At 50.0% G+C, this 12593-nt stretch overlaps 1 protein-coding gene across 2 annotated transcripts in view; it reads right to left on the reverse strand.

Moving 5' to 3' along the window:
• The window catches only part of MIGA2 (mitoguardin 2), a 28568-nt gene extending 19430 nt beyond the window's left edge, over positions 1-9138 (reverse strand). Inside the window, exons 1-5 of one of the 2 annotated variants that reach the window (XM_026009482.2) lie at positions 8971-9138; positions 5693-5919; positions 4161-4371; positions 1106-1218; positions 108-225 (exon numbers count right to left, since the gene is read on the reverse strand). In XM_026009482.2, coding sequence (XP_025865267.1) covers positions 108-225; positions 1106-1218; positions 4161-4371; positions 5693-5788 — 538 coding nt within the window. In that variant the 5' untranslated portion in view covers positions 5789-5919; positions 8971-9138. Of the gene's footprint in view, positions 1-107; positions 226-1105; positions 1219-4160; positions 4422-5692; positions 5920-8970 lie in introns of both variants that reach the window. The other variant, XM_026009483.2, reaches the window with a different exon arrangement.
• Between the last annotated feature and the right edge of the window lie 3455 nt (positions 9139-12593).

Here is a 12593-nt window from a genome sequence, read left to right on the forward strand (position 1 = left end):
TTGCAAAAGAGCACCTGGAAAAGTGTCCTGAGCCCAGCCTGGGCTCCCAGGAGGAGGCCATCCTTCCCTCCAACTCTGCCCCAGGAGAGCCCCTGGCTGGCCAGTACCTTGCATGTAGAGACTCTCTGCGTTGCCGTCACTGGCGGTCACAGATTCTTCCATCCCTCTGGTGTCCCATGGTCCTGAACATGCAGCCATGGGGCTGGATGAGTTCACTGCTACCATCTGGGAACAAAGCAGCACAAGGACCCAAGGGCAAGGGGTAAGGCCCCCCAGACTCTTTGCAGGACCCAAGCCCCTCCCACGGCCTGATCATACGTGGCAAGCCCTCTCCAAAGACCATTCCGGAAGAGAGCCTCTGGCACTGTGGCCAAGCCTCCAGCATGGCCTGCTTCCACCAACTCTAACCACGAGATGGCACTTTACAGAAATCGCTGAACTGGGAGGAAACAGAGGCTGATGCCCAGCTCAGGAGCCAGCAGCCTCCTACAGAAGCTGTAGGGCCCGTTCCCTGCTCTCAGGCTCTGCTACAGGTCGGACTAGGAAGACACGGAGCAGCCACCACCACAGGACAGGGCAGGGCCCACGCTTGCCACACTTCTCGCCCTGCCAGGATGGGGGCTCCTCCAGGGCAAGAGCCATGTCTTCCTCACCGCTGAGTCCCCAGGGCAGAGCCCAGCTTAAAGCTTGAGGAATGAATGGGTAACTAGGTGAGCAAATGAGCCCAGAGCCCCTCTGCAAGAGAAAATCTGCTTCTCTTTGTCTCAATTCTCTCTTTATCTTCAGCAGAGTCTTTGGTACAAAGCAGATGCCCGTGTCTGATGAACCAAGGAATGAACTTTCATAGACAATTATCTCCCCAAGAGACCACCAACCTCTCTCCTGCTCCACCCACCTTTCTTTTACTGAAGTCTGGCACTTGGTAAATGATCAATGACAATCTCTGAAAGCCTGTGTGGACGGATGAGTGAATGAATGAGAGGCTGAACAAAATTTCTCTGGTCTTCCTACTAGTCTGCAAGCATCCTGAGGGCAGAGACTCGAGCCTACTCAGTATACCAGGGACTGAGCCCAGAGACCCTAGTGCCCTCCCCCAGGGAGTTACCGAAGCCAAGCTGTGGCAAGATCCCGAGTGCTTGCTGGGCTCGATGGAGGAGATGCCACTCAGAGTGTCATTGCTTTTGCTACTGGGGCTCTGCATCCTTCGGCTGGAGTAGCCTGTGAGGAATAGGAGGGCAAAGAGCACACTAGCTTCGAGTTTGAGCCTTTGCAGAGGCTGTTCTCACCACCAGAAAACCCTCCCTATCCTCATATGAAAGCCTGTCCCCTTATCCTTTAAGTCAAGGTGATAACAGAGCACCTAAGCGCATGCACTTAGCAGAGTGTTATGCCTCTGTCTGGCGTCCTGCTCACCACCATATCCCTGCCATCTAGTCCAAGGCCTGGCCTGGAAGGCCCCAGATCTGCCAGATAAGCCTGAGAAGGAGGTCTGGCAACTGCTCCACCTACTTTTCATTCAATCTCCCCTGTGTTGCTGACTGACTGATTTGAAATTCTCTTCCCTCTAAAAGGAATTTGAGACAATGACTTATTCAAATACACATGAGGGCAGCTGAGGTGGCTCAGCGGTTTAGCGCCACCTTCGGCCCAGGGCGTGATCCTGGAGACCTGGGATCGAGTCCCACGTTGGGCTCCCTGCATGGAGCCTGCTTCTCCCTCTGCCTATATCTCTGCCTCTCTCTCTCTCTGTGGGTCTCTAATGAATGAATGAATGAATGAATGAATGAATGAATGAATGAATAAATAATCTTATAAATAAATAAATACACACAAAACATTTTTTTAAGTAAAAAAAGTAGGGGAGGGAAAAGAAGGGAACACCAGAGGTGGTGGTGGTGATGGTACAGGGTAGACAAGTGAGAGGCTGGCACAGAGGTGGCTCCAGGTGTCCCAGGAATCAATGGAAACAGAAACCCAGCTACATCAGCACTTCTCTGATCCTGTTCTAGATTAGTCTAAAAACTTCTTTTTCTAGTTGTACGAGAAAATTTCCCTTTTGCAATGATTAAGTCATAATTAAAATTCATTTTCATGTGAGATTTTTCTTATTTTTTTTTTTAATTTTATTTACTCAAAAAAAAAAAAAAAGATTTTATTTACTCATTTGAGAGACAGACGGGGGGATCCCTGGGTGGTGCAGCGGTTCGGCGCCTGCCTTTGGCCCAGGGCGCGATCCTGGAGACCCGGGATCGAATCCCACATCAGGCTCTCGGCGCATGGAGCCTGCTTCTCCCTCTGCCTGTGTCTCTGCCTCTCTCTCTCTCTCTGTGACTATCATAAATAAGTAATAATAAAAAAAATTAAAAAAAAAAACAACAGACGGGGGTGCGGGGGAGAGAGAGAGAGAGAGAGAGAGAGAGAGCAAGCACAAACCAGGTGCCTCTCCTTTTTTTTTTTTTTTTTCTTTTTTTTAAAGCAGGCTCCATGCCCATCATGGGGCTTGAACTCATGACCCTGAGATCAAGAGCTGCACACTCTACCAAATGAGCCAGCCAGGTACCCTAAAGGGAATTTTTGTTTCTTAAACCAGGTTTCTGGAGCCCCCGGGTGGTTCAGTCAATTAAGCATCTGCCTTCAGCCCAAGTCATGACCTAGGGGTCCCAGGATCAAGCCCTGCACCAGGCCCCTTGCTCAGTGGGGAGTCTGAGTCTCCCTCTGCCCCTTACCCCACTCGTGCTCTCTCTCTCTCTCTCAAATAAATAAAATCTTTAAGAAAACAGAAATCTGGGCAGCCTGGGTGGCTCAGCAGTTTAGTGCTGCCTTTGGCCTGGGGTGTGATCCTGGAGACCTGGGATCGGGTCCCACATCGGGCTCCCTGCATGGAGCCTGCTTCTCCCTCTGCCTGTGTCTCTGCCTCTCTCTCTCTGTGTCTCTCATGAATAAATAAAAAATAAATCTTAAAGAAAAAAGAAAAGAAAAGAAAAGAAAACAGAAAACCAAAAAGCAGAACAAAACAAAACAAAAACCAGGTTTCTCCCACTCAAGATGTGAGCCTGTGAGGAATTCCTGCCTCAGAAAGAGATCCATATGATATTCAAGAAACGCAAACACTGGCTTCCTGGGTTACAAAATGAACAGAGGCGGGGTGGCTCAGTCAGTTAAGCATCTGCCTTCAGCTTAGGTCATGATCCTGGGGTCCTGGGATCGATCCCCCCATCAGGCTCCCTGCTTGACAGGGAGTCTGCTTCTCCCTTGGCCTCTGCCTGCCACTCCCTCTGCTTGTGTGCTGTCAAATAAATAAATAAAATATTTAAATTAAAGAAAAAAAAAAACAGCATCCATAAGGGTTTTGAAAGCCACACCCACAGACACAAAACAGCTCAGAGGCTATCAGGGGCTGCAGGGGGAGGGGGGATGCTGACTTACAAGGGACATGGGAGGACTGAGAGCATGGCAATACAGTTCTTGATGTGGTTTAAATACTACCATAGGTGTTACACAAAATCGCATAAAGAATTGTAGGCTGAAAAAAAAAAAAAAGAATTGTAGGCTGAAAAGGGTAAACTTAACCTTTAAAAAACAGGGGGTAGGGATCCCTGGGTGGCGCAGTGGTTTAGCGCCTGCCTTTGGCCCAGGGCGCGATCCTGGAGACCCGGGATCGAATCCCACGTCGGGCTCCTGGTGCATGGAGCCTGCTTCTCCCTCTGCCTGTGTCTCTGCCTCTCTCTCTCTCTCTCTCTGTGACTATCATAAATAAAAAATAAAAATAAAAAAAATAAAAAACAGGGGGTGGGGGCTGGGGTAACACTATCTGGCTCAGGAACCACATGGCCCTTCTTGCTCCTGCACCAGGAGACTTCCCTCCCTGGGCACAGGAGTGTCTCACCAGCTCCCTCTGGACACGGATGTTCCCAAAATGTCCTCCAATTCTGAGAACGACCACCACCAACAGGACACGTGCCTCTGACAGCATCACCCACCAAATCCTTGACTTTACTGATGACTGAGGGAAGGGTCTACGCCATCCTCGCTTCACAGAGGAGGGGTACTTGGCTCGGAGACAGGACGTCACTAGCCCAAGATCCGACAGTGACCAGGGGCCCAGCTGGGACCCTGTCAGCTGGTCCAGGTCAGACCCTCCCTGGGCTCCTCACACCTACCTTTCTTCACCGATGGGACCTTCCTGGCCATGAGGATGGGGAGGGGCACCGTGCCCAGATGTGCGCCTCCCATCTCGGGGCCGACCTGCTTCTTCCTCCGCCGTCGCCTCTTCAGCTGATGGGCAGCCAGGGCCAGGGCCACTGTCCCCAGTGCAGTGGCAAAAAGGACCTTCCGTAGGCCTGGTGTCAATCGCAGCTGAGAGAATGCAGACTGCAGGAAAAGAGGGAGGTAGCTAGACTACATCTCCCTGGAAGAGCTCCCTGGAAGAGGTGAGCAGAGCTGTGCTGGGGAGCACCTGAGGGGCACAGGATGCCTCAGGCACTTGGGGGCTATTTGCTGACCAGGAATGTTGGGAGAGGCAGCCACCCCCCGAGAAGGAACCTTGCCAGCACCTCTGAAATGTGGACCACAGAGATGCAAAAAGGGGCCTAGCAGAGGGCACCTGGGTGGCTCAGTGGTTGAGCATCTGCCTTTGGTTCAGGTCATGATCCCCAGGTCCTGGGATTGAGTCCTGTATCAGGCTCCCTGCAGGGAGTCTGTGTCTCCCTCTGCCTATGGCTCTCTCTGTGTCTCTCATGAATAAATAAATAAAATCTTTAAAAAAAAAAAAAAAAAAAAAAAAAGAAGGGGACTGGGGACAGCAAAATGACAATGCCAAAGAGATCACATCTGGGGTCCAGGTGTCCCTAACTCCATCAGTCGTGATTCTAACAGCCACAGTGACTGAGTACCTATTATGCCAGGCACTGCACTAGGATTTTACCTGCACTCCCTGGCTGGATGCCCATCATTTTCCAGGTAAGGCTCTGAAGCTCACAAAGGTTAAGATACATGCTCAAGATGATGGGGAGTCAGAAATCGAATCTAGGTCTCCTGACCCCTCTTTTTTTTTTTTTTTTTTTTTTGGTTAAGATTTTATTTATTTATTCATGAGAGACACAGAGAGAGAGAGAGAAAGAGGCAGAGAAACAGGCAGAGGGAGAAGCAGACCCCTTGCAGGGAGCATGATGCGGGACTTGATCCCTGGACCTAGGATCATGCCCTGACCCGAAGGCAGATGCTTACCGCTGAGTCACGCAGGTATCCTTCCTGACCCTATTTCTTAATGACTCCTTAAAGTTGGTAACATTCACTCCACCCAACTGCCACATCTGTACAATTCCCCGCACTTCACTCACTGCCTGCTGAACTCGGAGCCCCTCAGGTGGGGCTGCACCCTACAGAGCAGAGCTTTAGGAAGTGTCAAAAGACGGTCAACCACTAACATTTGGGGCAGGGAGGGTGTGACTGACCTCTTTTATAGACTGAAAAACTGAGGTCAAGGGTTCACCTAGCCCTATGGTAGAGACCAGGCTTGGGGCTCCAGACTCCTAACCTAGTCCTTCCTGCTCTGCTCAAAGAAGACACCCCAAAAGCCTGGGGCCACAATGAGGGACGAGCTTTCCCAAATGCTAGGGACCCTGGGATGAGTGGCTCACTGTCTTAGAGACAGAGGGGTAAAGGCGGGACCACAACCCACCCCAACTTTTACCTGCCCAAATGTTGTATACAGGAACACAGGGATCTCGGCCACCGTCATGGCCAGTGCCTGGATCATGGACATGCCCTCAGTCCTCCGGAATGCCATGGCAGGACCAGCACCCTCTGGTCCAAGAGCTTCCAAGGAAAATGTCTTCAACTGGCCGCTGGCTGGGTCCCATGCACCGTCCACGCCTCAGAAAGACAGGGACACACATACCAGAGGGTCCTTCCACAGAGCTAGGAGACAGATGACCAAGTCAGGCACCAGAATATGCTCAGGTGAGCACAGCGAAATGCCCATAACAGTGCCCTGAGGGTAAGTGGGAGCAAAGCCTATCTCTGGAATCGCAGGCCTGGAATCAGCCCCCCTCCCTTCTGCAACCACCAGCAGGAAGGCAGCCAAATGCCCCACATACCTTCTGCCCGCCCTGAGCCCCAGGAGCAGAACACAGAGTCTTTGGCATTTTGGCCCAAGAACAGACCCAGGGCCTGGGAGATAGATAGGTCACTCTCAAACTCAGGGCTTTACACCACACTTGCACAATCTTTTTTAATACCGTGCTCCATTGGCTACAAAAAACCACAGGCCATGAGAGGGTCAGGCCCCTGACTGGGAATCATTATATGCTCTTCATTTCCCACAAAGCCAAGAATGTTTTTATTTCCTGTGGACTGTGTTATGAAAGCAGCGGGGTGTTTTCCCTCAAATAATGAAAACCACTACACTATGTATATATTTTTAAAATATTTTATTTATTTATTTGGTAGAAAGAGAGCGTGTAAATGCACAAGCAGGAAGAGTAGTAGAAGGAGAGGCAGAAGGAGGCTCCCCGCTGAGCAGGAAACCTGTGGGGCACGATCCCAGGACGCCGGGATCATGACCTAAGCTGAAGGCAGACGCTTAACTGACCGAGCCACCCAGGTGCCCTGCTCTATGTACATAGAGCACTGGGTTCTTTCTATGTGTTATTTCATGGGATCATTACAACTCTGTGAAGGAGATACTACCTAGACCCGCGCCCCATCTCCGCCAATTTCCAAAGAGGAAAGCGAGTCTCGGAGCGGTTAAGTCAGGAGCCCACACTCATACAGCTAGTGTGAGGTAACATCAGGAATTGGACCAAAGTCTACTGGACTTTAGGCTCTGTGCTCAGTACAACCCTTCATCTAAATATGACATGGAGCAGGAAGCAGCAAGCCCCAAATGAATCACAAACTACAAGGGCAACGTTCCCCTGGGGCCTTCGAGACACTCCCACCCCCAGAGTACCCCATTGCCCCATTCCAAGGCCAGAGAATAAGTGGCTTGAGCACACAATGCCCCATCCCCAAGATCCTGCAGAGCACTCCCCAACTGCCACCACAAAGACCAAGGATGCCTTCAAGGTCTCCTGGGACCTCAAGCAGAAGGAATACACAGGCCAGGACAGACCTATCAACCTGGGATGGCAGCCAAAGTCACCGGAGCAGCACAAGAAACAGTTTCTCCCCAGTGAGTGGGAAGGATGGACGATCCTACCAGTGTAGCTCTAGCGCTGGGCCGTGTGGATGAGGGGGGCGAGCAGGGGAATAACCAGTCTAGGACCAAGGAAATGGTCATGCTGTCAAGATAGGAGACATCCTGGGGCGCCTGGATGGCTCAGTGGTTGAGTGTCTGCCTTTGGCTCAGGGTGTGATCCTGAGGTCCTGGGATCAAGTCCCCCACTGAGCTCCTTACAGGAAGCCTGCTTCTCCCTCTGCCTATGTCTCTGCCTCTCTCTCTGTGTCTGTCATGAATAAATAAAATCTGAAAGAAAGAAAGAAAGAAAGAAAGAAAGAAAGAAAGAAAGAAAGAAAGAAAAGAAAGAAAAAAGATAGGAGATATCCTGCCAGGAGGCTGCAAATTGAGATGTGACCTCCAGTGATCAGGTCCCAGGTTCATATCTTAAGCCAACCCTCTCATTCCCCACAATCTGGTCCAGACCTCAGAGAGGGGGAGACAAAAATACCAGAACGCTGGAGGATCAGCAGCCACTATTTCCCCAGCACTTATACTATAGGCCAGGCTTGGAACAGGCTCTGGCTGGGAATCTAGTCGCTACTTATGATGGGGAACCTGAGGCCATCAGAATTAAGTGACCTGACTGACCCTCCTAACTGACTAAGCTGAGATGTGACCTCATCTGCAAGGGATCCTAAAGCTACGGTGTTTCCCGAGTCGTCTGCTACAGCAGCCTCATCTCCCTCCCTGCTACATCTGAAGGACTTCGGGGCCCAAATGAGAAGCCCATATGGAGCCACAACAATGAGCCTAAACACAGGCTCCAGGCATGAGACGGGGCTGGGAGGTCTGGTTACTTGCCTGCAGGAGAGTCAAGAGCAGCCTCTGCTGCTCCAGATAAGAGGAAGAGTGGCAAGTGCAAGGCGACAACACTGGCCCCCAAGCCTGCTTCACTCCAGGGCTGGATCCAGGTTCAGCTCAACCATGCCCTACGCACTGACACAACCGGGGGAGAAGCTTCCTCTTCTCCATGGTGACAGCCTGTAGCACTGCTCCCCATCTTGTGCACACTTCCAATGCCATTCCCCGCTGGGCAAGTCACCCTATAACCTTGGGTAGGAACCTCTTCATTCCATCCTCGCTGTGGCACCTACAACATCCTCCGCCTGACTGCCCACACTTTCCAGAGCTCATCTCCTCCCTTGCCCTGGGCAATCCTATTAATGACTTTGGCCTGAGCAGCCCGTCTTTCCTCCTTGACCCCAGCAATGTCCCGGGGCCCAGGCACTGAACGGCCCTCTGCCCAGTCTCTGTTCATTCCACCCTAAACACCTTACCAGTTTGATCAAGCTGGGTACTGGGCACTCCTGCACTGGACCTCAGCAATATAGCCCCTTCTTCACAATTCGCTCATCCCATCTCAGACGTCTCCCTGTGCAGCCCCAGTTCAGGCCCCCTCTTCTTTTGCCGGACTCTCGGAATATCCTCGAGGGTCGTCCAGGTGCCCACTGGCACCATACACGGCCGGTGCACCTGCTCCCTCCATTCCGGGTACTTTCCTAGCCCGGGTTCGGGTACCCGCGCCCCTGCAACGTTCCAGGTCGGGGCATCTCCTCACTGACCTGGCTCCTTCCGTTCTACCTCTCGCGCCTCCCACGGCCCGGGTACCTGTTTATTCCAACCTGGGCCCGGACACCTGCGCCCCCTCCCAGTTCCTTGCTCGGACCCGGCTCCCGCCCGCCGCAAGCCTCGGTCCCGGGCCCTGCCGCGTCGCCCGCCGGACCGGCTCAGCCCGTGGCGCCACTCACCCAGGATCCCATCGCTGCGGAAGGGCAGCGTCTCCTTCCCCGGCGCCCGCGCAACCAACCCCGGGGCCACCGCGGGGGCGTGGCTTCACGCAGGGCCAACCCCCCGCCCTTTGCCCAATGAACGTCGCCCAAACGCTCCTCGGCGCTCCGGCCTCTGGCCAATGGGCTGGGTCACGTGACGGCCTGGCCGGGCCTCCCCGCCCTCTGCTCCGCCCCCCAAGTGCGGTTGAGGCGCGGAAGTGCTCTCTTCTCCCCTACCATTGGCTGTCGCGGTTCGATTGACTCGGGAGGCCTGGGGCGGGGGGTGGGGGGCGAGGCCACTCTTAAAGGGGGCTGAGGCGGACCTCTCTGGTCTCTGGGGGTCTTTCTGGGAGGGACCTGAGAACTGCCTGAACCCTATTCTGCTGCTCTGCTCCCGCCTGGCCCCGCACAAATTCTGCCCGCGCTTCAAAGGCCCGTTTTCTTTCTTTCTTTCTTTTTTCTTTCTTTCTTTTTCTTTTTCTTTCTTCTTTCTTTCTTTCTTTCTTTCTTTTTTCTTTCTTTCTTTCTTTTTTTCTTTCTTTCTTTCTTCTTTCTTTTTCTGTCTTTTTTTTTTTTTTTTTTAGGCGAAGGCCCCGTTTTTAAATGTCACTGCCTCTGACTTCTCACAGCATCTTCTTACACCAAACCTAGCACTCTCCACTTTCTTTCGGGGCTGTTTACAAGTTGCCCTTAGCAGACATTGTCTCCCTGAGAGTTGAAGTCAGGTGATTGTGCCCAATGGTGCCTCAAATGAAACACCGAAACATCGGGTTTGGAATAGAGTCTCCTTGGGTTGGAGTCAAGTTTCGCGCCCGTTAAGCTCTGAAGCTCACACGGTGCACCACTCTGTTAAATGGGTGTAGGATTCCTACCTTGCCAAAGTCACAAGGCTTTGGTGAGGCTTGGAGAAAACTGTGGCAAGTCTTTTCATAACTGCGAAGAGCTGGGCATCTAAATTTTTAAAATATAATTATCAGCTAGGTCACAACCTTCATTCATTCGACAATTAATATATCTATGTGCCAGCCTTTCTGCTGGCCAGACACATGGATGCACAGTGGTGGGCAAGATACATGGTGGCTCCAGGGAGCTCACAGGAAGCAGATACATAATTACGATCTTGTGTGATAGTTGCTCTAATGGGAGAAACTCAGGAATGTGGGGATACTGAGGAGACACCAGGGCTTGCAGGGGGAGGTAAGGGACTCTGGAAACAAAGAGATGTCCAGATTGCAAACCTGAAGGATGAACAAGAATTAGTTGGGTGAAAGGGAGACAACAGAGCATACAGGAGCAGCATGGACTGTGACCCCCAAGGCAAGAGAGAATCTGGCATCCAATGAGCCAAGGAAGAGGGAGCCAGAGCAAAGAAGCGTGGTCTTCACAGTTGGACTGCCTGTGTTCTGGGCTAAATCTCCCACTCTCAATCTGTGCCCTGTGACCTTGCACAATTCACTTAACTTCTTTAAGCCCCACCTTCCTCACCCCTAATAGGAGGAGGATGTTTTCTGAGCTGTTATGTCCATTCTCAGTGATTATTCACTTAAAAGTGCTCAATGCTGGACCTGGCATGGTCTCAGAACATTTGGGCCATTGCTATTAAGAAAACTGTAATAACCAATTGTAAACCTAGATAAATAGATGAAGCATATAAACTGGGACAGGTGTAAGTAATAACTACTGCCCACTGTCTCTCTCTCCTATTTTTTTATTTTTTATTTTTTAGTAGGCTCTATGCCCAACATGGGGCTCAAACTCACAACCCTTAGATGAAGCATCACATGAGCTACCAACTGAGCCAACCAGGCACCCCATTCTCTCTCCCCTTTACCCTGTTGTGTTTTTCTTTTTTTTATAATAAATTTATTTTTTATTGGTGTTCAATTTGCCAACATACAGAATAACACCCAGTGCTCATCCCGTCAAGTGCCCGCCTCAGTGCCCGTCACCCAGTCACCCCCACCCCCTGCCCTCTTCCCCCTCCACCACCCCTAGTTCGTTTCCCAGAGTTAGGAGTCTTTATGTTCTGTCTCCCTTTCTGATATTTCCTACACATTTCTTCTCCCTTCCCTCATATTCCCTTTCACTATTATTTATATTCCCCAAATGAATGAGAACATATAATGTTTGTCCTTCTCCGATTGACTTACTTCACTCAGCATAATACCCTCCAGTTCCATCCACGTTGAAGCAAATGGTGGGTATTTGTCGTTTCTAATGGCTGAGTAATATTCCATTGTATACATAAACCACATCTTCTTTATCCATTCATCTTTCGATGGACACCGAGGCTCCTTCCATAGTTTGGCTATTGTGGACATTGCTGCTGTCAACATCGGGGTGCAGGTGTCCCTGTTGTGTTTTTCTTTCCAGGACTGTTGTATAACATATTTGTTTGCCCAAGGGAGGGATCTTGTTTTGTTTACCTCTCCATCCCTGGTACCTAGACAGTGCCTGGGTCACAAAGACTTTCTCCTTGACCAATGCTGACTCAGGCTCCTCTGAAGCCATCTGCTCAACGAGGTCGACCTTAGACTTCCATCTGTGTCCTTGTAGAATCCAGTTTTAACAAGAATTCCCCACCCTTGGTATCTGATCACCTTCCATATCTAAACAAATTTCTCATTCTCTACTCTCAATATCTTGGCCTGCCTTCAAGGAGAATCCTGCTAGCCTTGACATTTCCACTTCTTCATTTTCCATCCACTGACCCTGCCCTGTTCTTTCACTATAAATCTCCACTTGTCCTCGTTTTATTCAGAGTTGAGCCCAATTTCCCTTCTCTACTGCAAAATCCCCCACTGCAGTGGTCCCTCTTGGTAAAGATGGTTACCATCTTTAACAAGTACCATAAATACTTTTTCAAAAGATTTTATTTATTTATTTACTTATTTAGTTAGTTAGTTAGAGTATGGAAAGGGCAGAGGGGAAGAAGCAGATTTCCCACTGACCACAGAGCCTTTTTTTTTTTTTTTTTTTTTAGATTTAAAAGCATTTAAAGACATAGCATATATTTAACAGGGCAAAAGTTGAGAGGTACAGGTCAGACGACTGAGCGCCAGGCAGGAGCGACCACCTCTCTGCTCAGGCCCGGCCTCTGGAGTTCATTCCTATCAATGCCATTTTGATTGTGCAGTAAGATGAAAATTTTGTCATTACAATCGTTACAGTGACAAAGAAATGCACACTATGTATCAAAGAACAAGGTAATGAAGCAAATTATAACACAGTGTGGCAACGCACGAGCAAGTAACCATTAGAGTAACATGACTTTGTCCAGTAAATGCTTCAGTTCCACTTGTACACTTACCAATGATTTAAAGGGTTTATTATACATCTAGTTTTATTATACTTTGTACTAGAATTATCTCAAACATACAATATAATGTATTTCAGCAAAAAAAAAAAAAACTGAAATTACAGATTATTTAAAACAGTATCAATTTTCTATTCCTTCTCTTATACCGGTATACCGACATTCTCTTTTTTTTTTTTTTTAATTTTTTTTAAATTTTTATTTATTTATGATAGTCACAGAGAGAGAGAGAGAGAGAGAGGCAGAGACACAGGCAGAGGGAGAAGCAGGCTCCATGCACCGGGAG

Source organism: Vulpes vulpes, chromosome 2 (assembly GCF_048418805.1).
Source record: "Vulpes vulpes isolate BD-2025 chromosome 2, VulVul3, whole genome shotgun sequence".
NCBI lineage: Eukaryota > Metazoa > Chordata > Mammalia > Carnivora > Canidae > Vulpes > Vulpes vulpes.